General features: G+C 45.9%; 2 protein-coding genes across 6 annotated transcripts in view; one reads left to right on the forward strand and one right to left on the reverse strand.

Annotated features, from left to right (window-relative positions):
- The window catches only part of LOC147111847 (paraspeckle component 1-like), a 116378-nt gene extending 110240 nt beyond the window's left edge, over nucleotides 1–6138 (reverse strand). For all 5 annotated transcript variants that reach the window (XM_085999152.1, XM_085999153.1, XM_085999150.1 and 2 more), the window contains exon 1: nucleotides 5485–6138. In XM_085999152.1, coding sequence (XP_085855278.1) covers nucleotides 5485–5796 — 312 coding nt within the window. In that variant the 5' untranslated portion in view covers nucleotides 5797–6138. The remainder of the gene's footprint in view (nucleotides 1–5484) is intronic.
- Nucleotides 6139–6225: 87 nt separating this feature from the next.
- zmym2 (zinc finger, MYM-type 2) overlaps nucleotides 6226–17945 on the forward strand; it is a 170926-nt gene continuing 159206 nt past the window's right edge. Inside the window, exon 1 of the mRNA XM_085999145.1 lies at nucleotides 6226–6516. The gene's annotated coding sequence lies outside the window, so the exon portion shown is untranslated. The remainder of the gene's footprint in view (nucleotides 6517–17945) is intronic.

The following is a 17945-nucleotide window of genomic DNA, read 5'->3' on the forward strand; positions in this document are numbered from 1 at the left end:
TGACACCACACAGCCCATTTCCACCTTCACCCCAACTGTAAACCAAGTGCTTAACATACTCCTGTTGCTGTGAGCTAATTTACTGCATGAGGATCTCCAAATTGTTAGTAAAAAAGAATTACAGGCAAGGGTTTGTCACCATTATTCCACCCCCCCCCCCCCATGACTATTCTGAAACCCTTTGCCACGTTAATGATTTCAGTTTTCCAACCTTAATCATCTCCTTTTCACTATCTGGGTAAACATGTTCACATCTTGAACATCTGCACAAACATCTATTACAAACTTACTGACACCCAAAACTACCTGGAATATGCTTCTTCTCACCCACCTAGAATCATAGAATCTTACAGCACAGAAGGTGGCCATTTGGCCCATCTTGCCTGTGCCAGCCCTTTGAAAAAGCGCTTCCAATTTAGTCCCACACCCCAGCTTTTTCCCCCATAACCCTGCAAATTAGTTCAATTCAAATACATGTCCAATTGCCTTTTGAAAGTTCCTATGGAATCTGATTTCACCACCCCTTTCAGGTAGTGTATTCCAGATCATAACAACCCTCCGTGTGAAAACATTTCTACTCAATTCCTCTCTAGTTCTTCCGCCAATTATTTGAAATTTATGACCTCTGGTTATCGACCCACTTGCCAACTGAGGAAACAGTTTCTCCCCATTTGCTCCACCAAAACCCCATATAAATTTGCATACCTCTATCCAGTCTCCCCTTCACCGATCAGAGAACAATCCCAATTCTGCAATCTCTCCACATAACTGAATTCCCTCATCCTTGGTATCTTCCTGATAAATGTCCTCTGTACCCCTTCCAAAGCCTCAACATCCTTCCTAAAGTACCCAGAATTGTACACAAGACTCCAGCTGAGGCCTAACCAGTTTGTAACAGCATGACTTCCTTGTTTTTGTATTCAATGTCCCTATTTACAAACCAAGTATTCCATATGCTTTAACTGCCTTATCAACTTGCCCTGCCACCTTCAAAAATTTGTGAATATGCACCCCTGGTCCCTCTGCTCTTGCACCCCCTCAAATCAATTAGATTATTCTGTTTCTCCATGTTGTTTCTCCCAAAGTGCATCATTTCACACTTATCTGCATTAAATTGCATCTGCCATGTGTCTGCCCATTTCACCAATCTGTCTATATCCTCCTGAAATCTGCTACTATCTTGCTCACTATTTACTCCTTGCCAAGTTCTGAGTCATCCACAAGCTTCAAAACTGTACTCCCGATACCCAAATTCAGGTCATTTATATACACAAGACAAGAAAAGCAATGATCCTAATACTGACTTCTAGTAAAGAATGCATTGCATCATCTATTCTGATGACTGACCTCCACACCACAGTTTCTGAAATGTCCCTTTTCCTCAACAGTTTCCCCTCCACAGTGGTCGACAGAACTCATCACATTTCCCATGCCTCTGCTCTCACCCCTACCTTTCTCTCAACATCAACCCCCTTGTCCTCACACTCTATCCCACAAGACTGCATTTGCCAGATCACCTGGCATTTTACCACCTATATGATCTCAACACCAAACACAACTTTCTCTCCACTCTGGACAGACCACTCACTCAAGGATGCACTCTTGCCCACTCTTCCACTACCCTTAATTCTAGTCACCTACCACTTTCCCCATAAAAGAAAGACTTGCATTTATATATTGCCTTTCATGACCTTAGGAGATCCTAAAGCTCTTTACAGCCAATTAAATACTTTTTTGAAGTGTGGTCACTGTTATAATGTAGGAAACACAGCAACCAATTTGCTTAGAGCAAGGTACCACAAACAGCAATGCAATAATAACCAGATTTTAGTGATGTTGGTTGAGGGATAAATATTGTCCAGATTAACTTTCCTGCTCTTTTTTGATATAGTGCCATGGGATTATTTACGTCCGCCTGAGGGGAGGGGGGGGGGGGGGCAAGCCTTGGTTTAACACTTCATTCAAAAGATGGCATTTCCAACAGTGCAGCACTCCCTTGATCCTGCACTAGAGTGTCAGCCTAGATTTTGTGCTCAGGTCCCTAGTGGAGCTGGTACCCACAACCTATGGACTCAGGAGCATATGCTCCCACTGAGCCACGGCTGATGTCATGAAACCGCAGCAGGCACAATACCTACATATTCATATCTTCCCACACAATTGCCCAGGGCCTTAAACACACTCTCCACAAGAGACAGCAAATAATGTGCACTGCCTCCACTACTGCATTCACTGCTTACGAAGCAGTCTCAACAGTGGGAGACCAAATACAGATTATGCAACTAGGTGATCATCTGCCCAAAACACCTCAGTCTATCTAAGTGTGATGCTGAGCTCACTGTGGCTGGTCACTTAAACCTCCCTTCTTGCTCTGACCTCTTCATTTTTGACTCATACACTGCTCCAACCACACTCAATACACGCTTCAGGAATAGTATTTTATCTTTCTCTTGGGTTCTCTGCACCACTCTTTCATAACTTTGGATCAGCTACATCTCCCACTTTCTTTACAGCCAGGGCATCTCCCGCTTTCTTTATAACAAGGGGCAATGGGGGGGGGGGGGGGGCAATTAGTATCCAGGAGATGAGAAAGGTTATTCCAGGTGTAGCCCCATTATCAGAATGCAATTCTGCTCAGAAGGCAGACTGTACCATTGGTATTGGCACCCCCCAAAATTTTGTTACCAGTATTTCAGACTGCAGCCACAGGCATAGTGTTCCCCCACCCTCTCTTCCTCACCCTACCCCTCGACTCCGACTGTCTTATTTAATTTTTAAAGACTCTTTGCATTGCCTCACTGATCTGATAAAATAAAAACAGTTGGCCGATTAAGGTGGTTACAGGCTAGTCAGTCCATTCAAGTTATCTTGAAATAAAGTATTTTGCTTTCTTCACCGTTGCCATTCTTTTTGAACACTACTAAAAAGTTGTTCTTTAAAACCCAAAGGACACAACTCAAAACATTAACATTTCCTTTTCTCTACAGATGCTGGCTGATGTGTATTTACCTTTGTTTCCCTGCCCTCCAATTGCCTCTTTCCAGGAAGCAGTTAGCACCCTTCTTATCCAGAAACTCAAAAATTGCAGTACTATACCAAATTATATTAAATTTTAGTAAGAGCAGATCCCCTGCGGTGTGAATTGTTTTTTCAGTCCTTTCTATAAAAAGGACATTAATGTTTTATTATAGAAAAATGGAGCTGTCCCTTTCAGGCTATGTCTAATAGGCTCAGGCCAGAATTTAGTTGCTGATGGGCCAAATTTGGTGACCAATCTGTCAACATGGGCTCAAGACAGAAGCACCTTCTTTAGAAAAAAGATTGTTTGCACCTGTAACAAAGTGTCAAATGTGCAGACGCACTATAACATTTTCAATGGAAACTGCAGTACAATTCTCTGCACTGGATAACCGAATTGATCGGACCACATCAGCCACCAATAATGTCCCAAACCATTATATAGGATATATATACACACAACACAGAAACAGGCCATTCAGCCCAACCAGTCTATGCCGGCATTTATGCTCCATTTGAGCCTCCTCCCATCTTTCCTCATCTAACTATCAGCATAACCCTCTATTCCCTTCTCCCTCATATGCTTATCTAACCTCCCTTTAAATGCATCTATACGATTCACTTCAACCACTCCCTGTGATAGAGTTCCACACTCTCACCACTCTCTGGGTAAAGAAGTTTCTCCTGAATTCCCTATTTGATTAACAGAAAATGCTGGAAATACTCAGCAGGCCAGGCAGCATCCGTGGAGAGAGAAACAGAGTTAACGTTTCAGGTCTGGGACCCTTCATCAGAACTGGAAAAAGCTGGAGATGTAACAGATATTAAGCAGGTGCAGAGACAGGGGGGGTTAGGAGGGGAGGAAAGAATTGAAAGAACATCCTGTACTTTTGTAAGAGGCAGGAAAGATAAAATGTTGCAAATGGGAGTGGCAAAAATCAGACTGCATGAAAAATGGGGGCAGGGATAATTATCTGAAATTAATTGTAAAACAACAATTTCAGATAATTATCCCTGCCCCCATTTTTCATGCAGTATGATTTTTCCTGCCTCTTACAAAAGTACAGGTTGTTCTTTCAATTCCTTCCTCCCCTCCTCTCTGCACCTGCTTAATATGTTACATCTCCAGCTTTTTCCAGTTCTGATGAAGGGTCCCAGACCTGAAACGTTAACTTGGTTTCTCTCTCCACGGATGCTGCCTGGCCTGCTGAGTATTTCCAGCATTTTCTGTTATTCTTTCTGTATCTACTCTATCAAAATCTTTCATAATTTTAAAGACCTCAATTAGGTCACCCCTCAGCCTTCTATTTTCAAGCGAAGAGCCCCAGTCTGTTCATCTTTTCCTGATGGCCGTTTCTGTTGCCGAGGCCCTAAGCTCTGGAATTCCCTGCCTAAACCTTAAAACCTACCTCTTTGACCAAGCTTTTGGTCACCTGCCCTAATTTATTTATTTATAATCTTATAAAATGGCTCAGTGTTAAATTTTTTGTCTTAAAATACTCCTGTGCAGCACCATGGGACATTTTACTACGTTAAAGGCACTATATAAATACACATTGTCGATAAGTATATCTTTTTGTAATAGGGAGACCAGAATTGTACGCAGTACTTGTCACAGCTTGTCAACTCAGATCTTAGATCTTGTTTCATTCAACACTGATGAGGTTAGCGACTCAAAGAGAAAACAATGAAATGTTTTATTCACTTGTATTAGGTGGGCATACCTGAATGCATTGAATTCTCAGCCTTCTGTACATCGCGAATAGATTACGGCCGGCGAAGTTGACGTTGTGCGTTGCTTCGGAGAACTTATTGCTACAAAACTATTTCAGTAAATTCAATTTATCCCTTAATTCAACGCTCTACTGGAAGACGCTTACAAGTTAATGTCAATGCTTGCTTTGTTTTAAAATTCAGTTTCACAGAAAAGCTTTGTAATACGACTGCCAACGGCGTGTTTACAGCGGTTTGGAAGCCTCAATTTTTGAATTTTTCTACTCAATATTGGCAAACGCGACAAAAGTACTGCAGCCGCCTCAATGCTAAAACATGCCACAAGGGCATCTCACTTTTCCTATACAACTTAAATTCTGAAGACATAATACAGTAAGTACTCAGTACAAATATTCATCAACAAAACAAAAGCATTTGCGGCGATCTTTTAGTCCATAAAAACTGCGTCTCAGCCAAAACCATCAGCGGCGCTAAACATCTCGGCTGATAATTGTAAAACACCCAGGAAGTTTATCGAAATATTAATTACGCAATTTCAAAAAAATATATAAAATACATTCAGCAAAGAATGACCAGATTTGAGGTCTAGGGTGCAAATGCATTTTTAATTCCCATATTTGAATTAACTGGGTTAAAAAAAAACTTCAATTTTGATCCAGCATCTGAATCAGAGATTGAAGCTGTGTGGAAAAACATGGCGCCTAGGATTGAGCGAACACATGCTCAACTCACCAACCGAATGAAGCCGAACCCGCGGTCCCGGTTGATAAAAACCTCGGACGGCTCCCCATATTTCCGGAACAGTTTCTTGAAATCTTCTTCCGTGATATCAGTCGGTAAATTACCAACGAAGAGCCTACATCGTTGAGTGTACGTCTTCTCTCCCGGCCTGCGGAAATTTTTGATGTCTACTGTCAGCGCTTCACCTTCGCCAGTCATGGTTCCTTCCAGATTCGCCGTGTTATAGTCTCTTTTCGCTGAAGAATTACGGCTGTTCTCTAATTGCACTTGCTTCAAATTTCGGTTAATCTGATTTGACTGCATTTCCGACAACTACGTGAAGCCGATTATCAGAAAACTTTGAAATCTTAAAAGGAATCTGTTTTTTTGGAGAGAAGTGACAGTAACACCACTACCCACATTCACACTCAAAATGGTTCCCGCAGCTCAGCCTCCAACCGCTTGAATCTGAATGACGTCATACAAAACACTGACAGTTGAGGCCGCGCATTACATCGTGGACTTTGAGGCTTTCTCCTCTCGCCGCCGTTAGCAATGGCTCTTTAAAAAGGAATTTCCATTTGAACCACAATTCCCATCAATCATTGCCTCCGTTTGCCAGTTCCGTTCAGACTGTTGGAAAAAAACATTTTTTTACACTCCCCCTTAAAAAAAAAACATAGTCCATCAAATTTATTTTCCGTGTGACTTTAAAAAAAATTAAATTGATCAGTTATTTGCTTTTGATAGATCTCCACTCATTTCCCTGCCAATCACACAGCGCCCTCTGCAGCCGAGAATCATAAGCAATGTGCTGTAACTGCGCCGCAACCTAATGTGATGACGGAAAGGCGATGCCGTCACAGAGATTGACAAAGCGCGCAGCCACACAGGCGTCGCGCTACTGCTTTTCACACGCGAAGAACGAGCAATTGACCAACCAGCGTGTGCCAAAGGCGGGACTTGGATTATCAAGTTAGAGTGACTTCAAGTCTAGCCCGGGACTGGAACGAGTGCGGTCGGTGTGGATCTCTGGGAAATCGGGTAAGATGTGATATTAACCATGCCTGCTTTAACCTTTTTTTTCTTGAATTGTTACACCGGTTTTGGGGTCAAAACATGTAAAAGGCAGCTTTAGGATTCCATCCGTGAAAATAAAGGTTAATTGAGTAAAGTTTCACTTGTCCCGCCTCTAATTTTCCCTTTTTAATCCCCCTCACGTATTGTTTCGGTCGCTCTCTAATGGCGGACGTGCGCTAGTACCGCAACGAAGGGGGTAAACCCGCGAGGGATGGTGGGGGGCAGTCTTGGGAAAAATGTCCTTCCTTTGGGAATTTTATACCTTAGTAACCCCCTTGTACCCCAAATAAAAACGAGAAACCCAAACTATTATGTTTATGGAGTAAATGGGGTATTTTTTCTTTGGTTTCTTCTGCAGTTGAAAAAAAGCTGTTTGTTGTTTCTTCCCCCCCCCCCTCCTCCCCCAATAGTAGTTTTGTGGTAGTGGGGTTCCTTTCACCATATTTTGATTAATTGTTTTCCATTTATTTGATTTTTCTATTATTACTTATTGATTTTAAATTTCCCCCTTTTTACCCTATTTCCTCGGTTTGTTAATCCCGGATGGGTAGCTTTTTTCCGCGAGCATTGTGGGTGTGAATAGTGAAACGCACAGACGCTCGCCACAAGCCAGCTTGGTGTGTGCGTTGAAGGCGGAGCGGTTGGGGGTGGAGGGAAGGGAACCTCGCGGAGGTTGGTGCTAACCTCTTAACTGAGCTGAGTTCCCTTTTTCTTAATTTCTCCTCTCCACCACGAAAATAAAGTAATGCAACCTCCTTTTATTGCCAGTTAGGTAGTGTGTTTATTGAAATCAATGCGTTAACTTTTTTTGTGAAAGAGGGGGAGGGATGGGGGGTGGGGATGATTGAAACGAGTTCAGAGAAGAATCCAGCCCAGATTTTAGGATTAGCCGCTGTCCTCGATTCAGTCCCTCCTTGGGTTTCACGTATGCAAAGCGGTTCAGCACCCTGTTTTGACGGTCTTTGTTAGTCCATATTGTGGTGGCAAAGAAACTTGCCATCTGCCGAATCGCTAAGCTTAAACAAAAAACAATATTTCAGAATAATCAAATAACACTGAAACCCTGTGGTTGCAGCCACCTTTTCCCATTGTGTAACAGTTAAATGTAAATTGGAAATAAATCTCAAACGTGCCGAAATGACGTATTTTGTGATGCTTTACTGAATTGTGTTGTATGTTTGAATTGTAGCCAAACTCAGTCGTGACTACTTTGTCAGTGAAATGCAGCACAGGTTTTCCTTGGCGAGGAATATCTACTTTAGTACTCGCTTCCTTTTCTTGTCTCCCTCCCCCCCCCCTGTATTTATTATCCGTCATTGAGTAAAGTGTTAAATGCAAGTAAAAGTATGGATAGACGTGATTTTTTACGTCTTTGATATTCATCACTTAAACCTTCAATCTGGAATGGAAGGTCTCTGTCACCTGAGACTACCAAGGATAGGATAATACAGCACAGAAGGCGGCCATTCGGCTCATCCTGCCTGTCCTGGTTCTTTGGCAGAGCTATCCAAATAGTTCCACTCTCTTGCTCTTTCCCCAGAACCCTGCAAATTTTTTCCCCATCCAATTCCCCTTTCAAAGTTAACTTTTGAATCTGCTTCCACTGCCCCCTCAGGCAATTCATTCCAGATAGCAACAACTCACTTGTTTAAAAATAAGTTTCCTCGTGACGCCTCTAGTTCTTTTGCCAATCACCTTAAATCTGCGTCCTCTGGTTACTGACACGTCTTCCACTGGAGACAGAGTAAATGAGGAGAATCTATCAAAGCCCTTTATGATTTTGAACACCTGTCAAATCTCTTAACCTTCTCTGCTCTAAAGAGAACAACATCTGCTTCTCCAGTCTCCACATAACTCTCCCTCATCTCTGGTACCATTGTGATAAATCTCTTCTACATTTCCAAGTTTCATGTCACCTGCAAACTTTGAAATGATGCCCAAGTCCAGATCATTAATATATATCAAAACGCAATGGTCCCAATACTGACTCCAGGGGAACGCCGCTGTATACTTCTCTCCAGTCTGAAATGTATTTTGTCAAACACCTTTTGAAAGTCCATATACGCAACATCAGCCACACTACCCTCATCAACCTTCTCTGTTACCTCAACAAAGAACTCAATCAAGTTAGTCAAATATGATTTGCCTTTAACAAATCCTTGCTGACTTTCATTTATTAGAAACTTGCCATCTGCCGAATCGCTAAGCTTAAACAAAAAACAATATTTCAGAATAATCAAATAACACTGAAACCCTGTGGTTGCAGCCGCCTTTTCCCATTGTGTAACAGTTAAATGTAAATGTCATACTTTTCCAAATGCCAGTTAGTTTTGTCCAGGATTGTTGTCTCCACCTCTAATGTTAAGCTGACTGGCTTGTAGTTGCTGGGTTTATCCCTCTTTTTATACAGGGGTGTAACATTTTCAGTCCTCTGGCACCATCCTCATATCTAAGGAGGATTGGAAGATAGTGGCCAGAGCCTCTGCAATTTCAACCCTTGCTTCCATCAGCAACCTAGGATGCATCCCATCTGGACCGGGTGACTTCTACTTTGAGGGCTGCCAACCTTTTAAGTACCTCCTCTTAATCTATTTTTATCCTATCCAATATCACTACTACCTCTTTTACTGCTACATTGGCAGCATCCTCTTCAGTATTGAAAACAAATGCCAAGTACTTATTTAGTACCTTAGCTATGCCCTCTGCCTCCACAAGAATATCTCCTTTTTTGGTCCCTAATTGAACCCACCCTTCCTTTGACTATCCTTTTATACTATTTATATGTTTATAAAAGATTTTTATCTTAGCCGTTAATCTGTTTTGCACTCTTATTTCCTTTTTTACATTTCCTCTGTACTTTCTATATTCAGCTTGGTCCTCTACTGTATTATGAACCTTACATTTGTCATAGGCTTCTTAGAAACATAGAAAAATAGGAGCAGGAGTAGGCCATTCAGTATGATCATGGCTGATCCTCTATCTCAATACCATATTCCTGCTCTCTCCCCATACCTCTTGATGTCTTTTGTGTCTAGAAATCTATCTATCTCCTTCTTAAATATATTCAGTGACTTGGCCTCCACAGCCTTCTGTGGTAGAGAATTCCACAGGTTCACCACCCTCCGAGTGAAGAAATTTCTCCTCATCTCAGTCCTAAATGGCCAACCCTGTATCCTGAGACTGTGACCCCCTCATTCTAGACCCCCCCAGCCAGGGGAAACATCCTCCCTGCATCCAGTCTGTCTAGCCCTGTCAGAATTTTATACGTTTCAATGAGATCCCCTCTCATTCTTCTAAACTCTAGTGAATACAGGCCTAGTTAACTCAATCTTTCCTCATACGACAGTCCTGCCATCCCAGGAATCAGTCTGGTGAACCTTCACTGCACTCCCTCTATGGCAAGTATATCCTTTCTTAGGTAAGGAGACCAAAACTGCACACAGTACTCCAGGTGTGGTCTCACCAAGGCCCCAACTGTAGTAAGACATCCTTGTTCCTGTACTCAAATCCTCTTGCAATGAAGGCCAACATACCATTTGCCTTCCTAACTGCTTGCTTGCTTTCAGTGACTGGTGTACAAGGACACCCAGGTCCCTTTGTACATCAACATTTCCCAATCTGTCACCATTTAAATAATACTCTGCCTTTCTGTTTTTCCTACCGAAGTGGATAACTTCACATTTATCCACGTTATACTGCATCTGCCATGTATTTGCCCACTCACTCAACTTGTCTAAATCGCCTTGAAACCTCTTTGCATCCTCCTCACAATCTCACCTAGTTTCATGTCGTCAGCAAACTTGGGAATATTACATTTGGTTCCTGATATACCTATCAATTCAGTTCATGAAAAGCGACGAGTTAAGTTAGTAACTATAGGTTTTTATTGGCTAAATAACAGAGCCCACCCTCGTGGGTGATCGGATCCAACAAGGAGGAATACCAGCCAGTCGACCACCTTTATACCTGGGCAAGCAGGCGGAGCCAGCTGTGGTCAGCCCAGGTATAACAGCGTGGCAAGAGGTAACCTTGTGTAGTGATACAACAGTGTAAACAGTGATAACCATAGTGTAACGATAAAAGTGGTTTACCACATTCACCCCTTGTTTAAATTTGAGTCCGGCGGGGTGAAGTGTACTACCAGTTCGGGTATGTCAGTCTATCCGGAGGCCTCGTAAGCCTTTCTGATCGGCGCAGCAGCAGCGGCGGAGGTGTAGTATTCGAAGTTAAGGCTGGTGTCTGCGTGGTCGGCGAAGGCTCATGGGGTTCCGGCATGCCGTCTACCGGGGCTGGATTTGGGGGAGTGGTGGGGGGTAACGGTGGTGTCTCAGGGGTGCCCGAGGGTGCGAGGTCTCGTAAGGAGACTGTGTCCTCCCGCCCGTCTGGGTATGCCACATAGGCGTACTGGGGGTTGACGTGCAGGAGGTCCACCCTCTCGACCAGGGGGTCCGTTTTATGGGCCCTCACGTGCTTCCGCAGCAAGACGGGCCCCAGAGAAGTCAGCCATGTTGGCAGCGAGATTCCCGTAGTCGACTTCCTGGGGAAAACAAACATTCGTTCATGGGGGGTGGCGTTAATGGCAGTGCAAAGCAGTGACCGGATGGAATGCAGCGCTGCCGGGAGGACTTCCTGCCAGCGAGAGGTTGGGAGGCCCTTAGACTTTAAGGCTAAGAGAACGGCCTTCCAGACTGTCGCGTTCTCTCTTTCCACCTGGCCGTTCCCTCGGGGGTTGTAGCTGGTGGTCCTGCTTGCAGCAATACCTCTCGCTAGTAGGAACTGGCGAAGTTCCTCGCTCATGAAGGATGAGCCCCGGTCGCTATGTATATAGTTCGGGAACCCGAACAAGGCGAAGAGGTCGTTCAGGCATTTGATGACCGTGGTACTGGTCATGTCTGGGCAGGGGAAGGCAAAGGGGAAATGGGAGTACTCGTCAATAATGTTGAGGAAGTACACATTACGGTCAGAGGACGGGAGGGGCCCCTTAAAAATCGATGCTCAAGCGCTCGAAGGGGCGGGTGGCCTTGATCAGGCTTGCTCTGTCCGGCCTATAGAAATGCGGTTTGCATTCGGCACAGGTTTGGCAGTTCCTGGTCATGGTCCTGACCTCCTCGATGGAGTAGGGCAGGTTGCGGGCCTTAATGAAGTGGTAAAGTCTGGTGACCCCGGGGTGGCAGAGGTCGTTGTGGAGGGTCTGCAGTCTATCAATTTGCGCGTTGGTGCATGTACTTTGTGATAGAGCATCTGGGGGTTCGTTCAGTTTACCAGGCCGGTACAAGATATCGTAATCGTAGGTGGAGAGCTCAATTCTCCACCTCAAGATCTTGTCGTTCTTGATTTTGCCCCTCAGCTTGTTATTAAACATAAAAGCGACCGAACGCTGGTCGGTGAGGAGGGTAAATCGTTTGCCTGCCAGGTAATGCCTCCAGCGTCGTACTGCCTCCACGATCGCCTGGGCCTCCTTCTCGACAGAAGAGTGTCGGATCTCAGGGCCCTGGAGGGTCCTTGAGAAGAAGGCCACAGGTCTCCCCGCCTGGTTAAGGGTTGCAGCTAGGGCGAAGTCGGATGCATCGCTCTCCACTTGGAAAGGGATAGACTCATCCACCGCGTGCATTGTGGCCTTAGCAATGTCTCCCTTTGAGGGAGAAGGCTGCGCATGCTTCTGCTGTCAGGGGGAAGGAGGTGGACTTCATGAGGGGTCTGGCTTTGTCCGCATAATTCGGCACCCATTGGGCATAGTAAGCGAAGAGCCCCAGGGTTCTCTTCAGCGCCTTTGGACAGTGGGGGAGGGGAAGCTCCATGAGGGGGCGCATTCTTTCGGGGTCGGGGCCGATGACTCCGTTCTCTACTACGCAGCCGAGGATGGCAAGGCGCGAGGTGTTAAACACACATTTCTCCTTATTGTAGGTGAGGTTCAGCCGTTGGGCCGTACGGAGGAATTTCTCCAGATTAACATCATGGTCCTGCTGGTCGCGGCCGCAGATGGTGACGTTATCTAGATAAGGGAACGTGGCATGCAGCCCGTTCTGGTCAACCATCCGGTCCATCTCCCTTTGGAAGACCGAAACCCCGTTGGTGACGCCGAAGGGAACCCTAAGGAAGTGGTAGAGCCGGCCATTCGCCTTGAAGGCGGTATACTGGCGGTCCTCAGGGCGGATAGGGAGTTGGTGATAGGCCGACTTAAGGTCGATGGTAGAGAATACCTGGTACTGTGCAATCTGATTGACCATATCAGATATGCGGGGAAGGGGGTATGCGTCCAGCTGGGTGTACCGGTTTATGGTTTGGCTGTAGTCGATGACCAGGCGGTGTTTATCGCCGGTCTTAACGACTATGACCTGGGCACGCCAGGGGCTGTTGCTTCCCTCGATGATGCCCTCCTTCAGGAGTCGCTGCACCTCGGAGCTAATAAAAGCTCTGTCCCCGGCGCTGTACCGCCTGCTCTTGGTAGCGACGGGTTTACAGTCGCGGGTGAGGTTAGCGAACAGGGAGGGGGGCGGGACTTTGAGGGTGGATAGGCCGCAGGTGGTACGCGGTGGGCGGTTTAGCAATTGCTGGTTGTAGACTGTGAGGGGGGGGAGGGATCCACCGTATGCCAAGGTGACACTTTGGAGGTGGCATTGGAAATCCAGCCCTAGTAGGACGGCAGCGCAGAGCTGGGGCAGGACGAGAAGTTTAAAATTTTTATACTCCGTGCCCCTAACCGACAGGGTCACAACACAGTAGCCGCTGATGTCTGTTGAATGGGACCTAGACGCCATCGAGATCCGGTTGCGCGTTGGCCGGACAGTGAGGGAGTAGCGGCTCACCGTGTCTGGATGGATGAAACTCTCCGTGCTTCCGCTGTCGAACAGGCAGGTCGTGGCGTGGCCGTTTACTTTGATGTCCATCATGGACTTGGACAGGTGATGCGGGCGAGCTTGGTCAAGTGTGACAGAGGCTAGTGTATGGCTGAGTGAGCTGCTGTAGTCTGCGGGTGAGGCGGTGGTCGGGTCTGGAGACAAGGTGGCGGTCGAGTGTGGTGAACAAAATGGCGGCGCCCACGACGTTGAACAAAATGGCGGAGAAGATGGCCGCCCCCACAACTCACATGAGGCACTGCCGGCGTCGGTGGCCTTGATCAAAGATGGCCGCCCCCACGACTCACACGAGGTGATGCTGGCATCTGTGGCCTTGATGAAAGATGGCCGCCCCCACAACTCGCATGAGGCACTGCTGGCGTCTGTGGCTTTCCCCCTGCAGGCCTTCGCGAAGTGGCCTTTCTTGTGGCAGTCGGAGCAGGTCGCGTTTCTTGCAGGGCAGCGCGCCCTCGGGTGTTCAGCCTGGCCACAGAAGAAGCAGCCGGCGGCCCGATCGCGGGGCTCCAATGTCGCAGCCGGTACCGGGGGTGGCGGTCCCGATCGGTTCCGGGACACCGACGCTGTGGTAGGCCCCAGGGGCGGCGGTGCGAGGGGTATTGCGGCCGGAGTCGGGCCCGAGTCCCAGGGTCGCGCAGCACAGTACCTGGAGTACGCCTCGAGGTCCCGATGGGCCACTTCCAAGGAGCGGGCGAGGATAGCAGCTGTTTTCAGGTCGAGGTCCTTTTGATTCCAGCAGTCTTTGCCATGAGTAGTCTGACCGAAGGCCTTTCACGAAGGCATCGCGGATATTTCCATCGGTATGTTCTGCAGCTGTTACGGCTTTAAAGTCACAGTCCCTGCCGAGTATTTGCAGCGCCCGTAAGAAATCATCAACCGACTCTCCTGGCTGTTGCGAGCGGGATCTTAGGAGATGCCTGGCGTACATTGAGTTTACAGGGCTCCGGTACTGCTCTTTTAGCAGGTTGAGGGCGTCCTCGTATGTAGCAATGTCCCGGATGAGTACAAATACTTTAGGGCTCACCTGGGCGGTCAGAACTCTTAGTTTGGATACCGGAGGCACGCCGGATTCTCCCAGGTAGGCTTCGAAGCAGCTCAGCCAGTGTTCGAAGTCGAGGGCTGAATTCGCAGCCTGTGGGTTTAGATCCAGGTACGGCGGTCGGAGGGCTCGCAGCCAGGCCGGCTGCTGGGGCTGTTGTAGCTGGCCGTTTGGCTGGTCGTTTGGCTGCTCCGGTACAGACATTTCAAAATTTAGCCAATAAAATTGATATACCTATCAATTCAGTTCATGAAAAGCGACGAGTTAAGTTAGTAACTATAGGTTTTTATTGGCTAAATAACAGAGCCCACGGCCTCGTGGGTGATCGGATCCAACAAGGAGGAATACCAGCCAGTCGACCACCTTTATACCTGGGCAAGCAGGCGGAGCCATGGGCGGAGTCAGCTGTGGTCAGCCCAGGTATAACAGCATGGCAAGAGGTAACCTTGTGTAGTGATACAACAGTGTAAACAGTGATAACCATAGTGTAACGATAGTGAACGATAAAAGTGGTTTACCACAGTTCCCTCATCCAAATCATTGATATATATTGTGAATAGCTGGAGCCCAAGCACTGATCCCTGCGGTACCCCACTAGTCACCACCTGCCACCCTGAAAAAGATCCATTTATTCCTACTCTCTGTTAACCAATTTTCAATCCATGCCAGTATATTACCCCCAATCCCATGTGCTTTAATTTTGCACACTAACTTCTTATGTGGGACTTTATCAAAGGCCTTCAGAAAATCCAAATACACCACATCCACTGGTTCTCCCTTATCTATTCTACCAGTTACATCCTCAAAAAACTCTAGTAGGTTTGTCAAACATGATTTCCCTTTCATAAATCCATGTTGATTTTGTCTAATCCTGTTGATATTTTCCAAGTGTCCTGTTATCACATCCTTTATAATCGACTCTAGCATTTTCCCTACTACTGATGTTGGGCTAACCAGTCTGTAGTTCCATGTTTTCTCTCTCTTTTTAAATAGTGGGGTTACATTTGCCACCCTCCAATCTGCAGGAACTGTTCCATAATCTATAGAATTTTGGAAGATGATAACCAATGCATCCACTATTTCCATGGCTACCTCTTTTACTACTCTGGGATGCAGATTATCGGGCTTTCAGTCCCATTAAATTTTCCAGCACTTTTTTTTACTAATGCTAATTTCCTTTAATTCCTCCTTCTCACATCCTTGTGAAGACAGAACCAAAGTATTTGTTTAATTGCTCTGCCATTTCCTTGTTCCCCATTATAAATTCTCCTGTTTCTGACTGTAAGGGACTTACATTTGTCTACACTAATCTTTTTTCTTTTTACATACTTGTAGAAGCTTTTACAGTCTGCTTTTATGTTCCTTGCAAGTTTACTCTTAATCAATGTCTTGGTCCTTTTTTGCTGAACTCTAAACTGCTCTCAATCCTCAGGCTTGCTACTTTTTTTGGCAACTTTATATGACTCCTCTTTGGATCCAACACTATCCTTAATTTCTTTTGTTAGCCATGGTTGGGTCGCTTTTCCTTTTGTGTTTTTGCGGCAGAAAGGAATGTATAACTCTTGCAATTCATGCATTCGTTCCTTAATGTTAGCCATTGCCTATCCACCGTCAAGCCTTTTTAATGAAGCTCCCCAATCTATCATAGGCAATGCACTCCTCATACCTTCGTAGTTTCCTTTGTTTAAACTTAGGACCCTAGTTTCGGATTGGACTTCTTCACTTTCCATCTTAAATGAAGAATTCTATCATGTTATGGTCACTCTTCCCTAAAGGACCCCGCACAACAAGATTATTAATTAACCCCTTCTCATTGCACAATACCCAATCTAGGATAGCCTGTTCCCTAGTTGGCTCCTAAACATACTGGTCTAAAAAACCATCTTGTACACACTCCAGGAATTCATCCTCCACAGTATTATTGCTAATTTGGTTTGGCCAGTCTATGTAGATTAAAGTCACCCATGATTACTGTAGTACCCTTGTTACATGCATCTCTAATTTACTGTTTCATGCCATCCCCTACATTACCACTACTGTTTGGAGGCCTATAGACAACTTCCACCAATGTTTTCTGCCACTTGGTGCTTCTTAGCTCCACCCAGACTGATTCTACATCTTTATTTTCTGAGCCAATATCCTTTCTTACTATTGATGCGCCATCAATTACTCAAAAGACTGCGGTTAAGCGAGTAACAACCAGGCTTTTATTAACTAAAGAATGAAGGTCTAGTCTCGTGTGGTCGACCCGTCCAGAATACTAAGGGACTGGGAGGTAGTCACTTATATACCTGGAATAGTGGGAGGAGTCAGCCGAGGCATGTCCAGACCTGTACCTAGTGGAATACACACACACATACAGACAGGTATAACAGTGGTTTACCACAACTATTGCTCTGATTTCATCCTTTACTAACAACGCCACCCCACCTCCTTTTCCTTTTTGCCTGTCCTTCCTAAATATCGAATATCCTTGGATATTCAGCTCCCAGCCTTGGTCACCCTGCAGCCATGCCTCCGTAATCGCAGTTATATCATATCCGTTTCCATCTATTTGCGCTGTTAATTCATCTACCTTATTACAAATGCTTCGTGCATTCAGATACAGTGCCTTTAAATTTGTCTTTAACATTTTTAGACATCTTAACATTTTTTGTACTATGGTGCTATTTGTTTTGCCATTTTTTCTTACCTGTATCCTATTTGTTAGTGCACTCCTTTGTTTGTACGCTCTGTCCCTTCCTGACACAATCTGGTTATCCTTACCCCAATCACTTTCTTGCACTGCTTCCTTGTCTTTTCTCTTTAGCATTCTAGATTTCTCTCCACCGGGCCCCTCCCCCCTTATTTAGTTTAAAGCCCTATCTACCTCCCTAGTTATTCGATTCGCTAGAACTATGGTCCCAGCTTGGTTCAGGTGTAGTCCGTTCCAACGGAACAGCTCTCTCTTTCCCCAGTACCGGTGCCAGTGCCCCACGATCGAAACCCACTTCTCCCACACCAATTTTTGAGCCACGCATTCATCTCCCTGATCCTATTGACCCTATGCCAATTTGCTCGTGGCTCCGGTAATAGTCCAGAGATTATGGGCTAGATTTTCGTGGAGCCGTCAGGCGGGGTTTCAGGCATGTGGCGGGGGGGGGGGGAATCCCGAATTTGGGGGTCCCAACACCATCCCACCCAAAACCCCGTCCCACGTAGGTTTCGGGGGCGGCGGGTACCCGCCCTGCACTGGGACCCGCCGAAACCAGGCGGGAAGGGATTAGTGCCAATTAACTGCCTGTTAACAAGTAGTTAACAGGCAGTTTTTAGCCTAATCCCTATTTTGAGGGGTTTCGTGTGGGTTTCCCGACGGCTCCAAACCACGCCAGGTTAGAGCAGGCGGGCCGTTGGATTGAAGGAGTTGGAGGGGTCGCGATGTTGGTGCTCAGGTGAGTGATGGGTGCATGAGTGTAAAAGTAGGTGTGTTTGGTGTGTCTAAAGTGTGTAAAGAACTTTTA

Source organism: Somniosus microcephalus, chromosome 10 (genome assembly GCF_052327205.1).
Source record: "Somniosus microcephalus isolate GS21.2 chromosome 10, FLI_Smic_1.0, whole genome shotgun sequence".
NCBI lineage: Eukaryota > Metazoa > Chordata > Chondrichthyes > Squaliformes > Somniosidae > Somniosus > Somniosus microcephalus.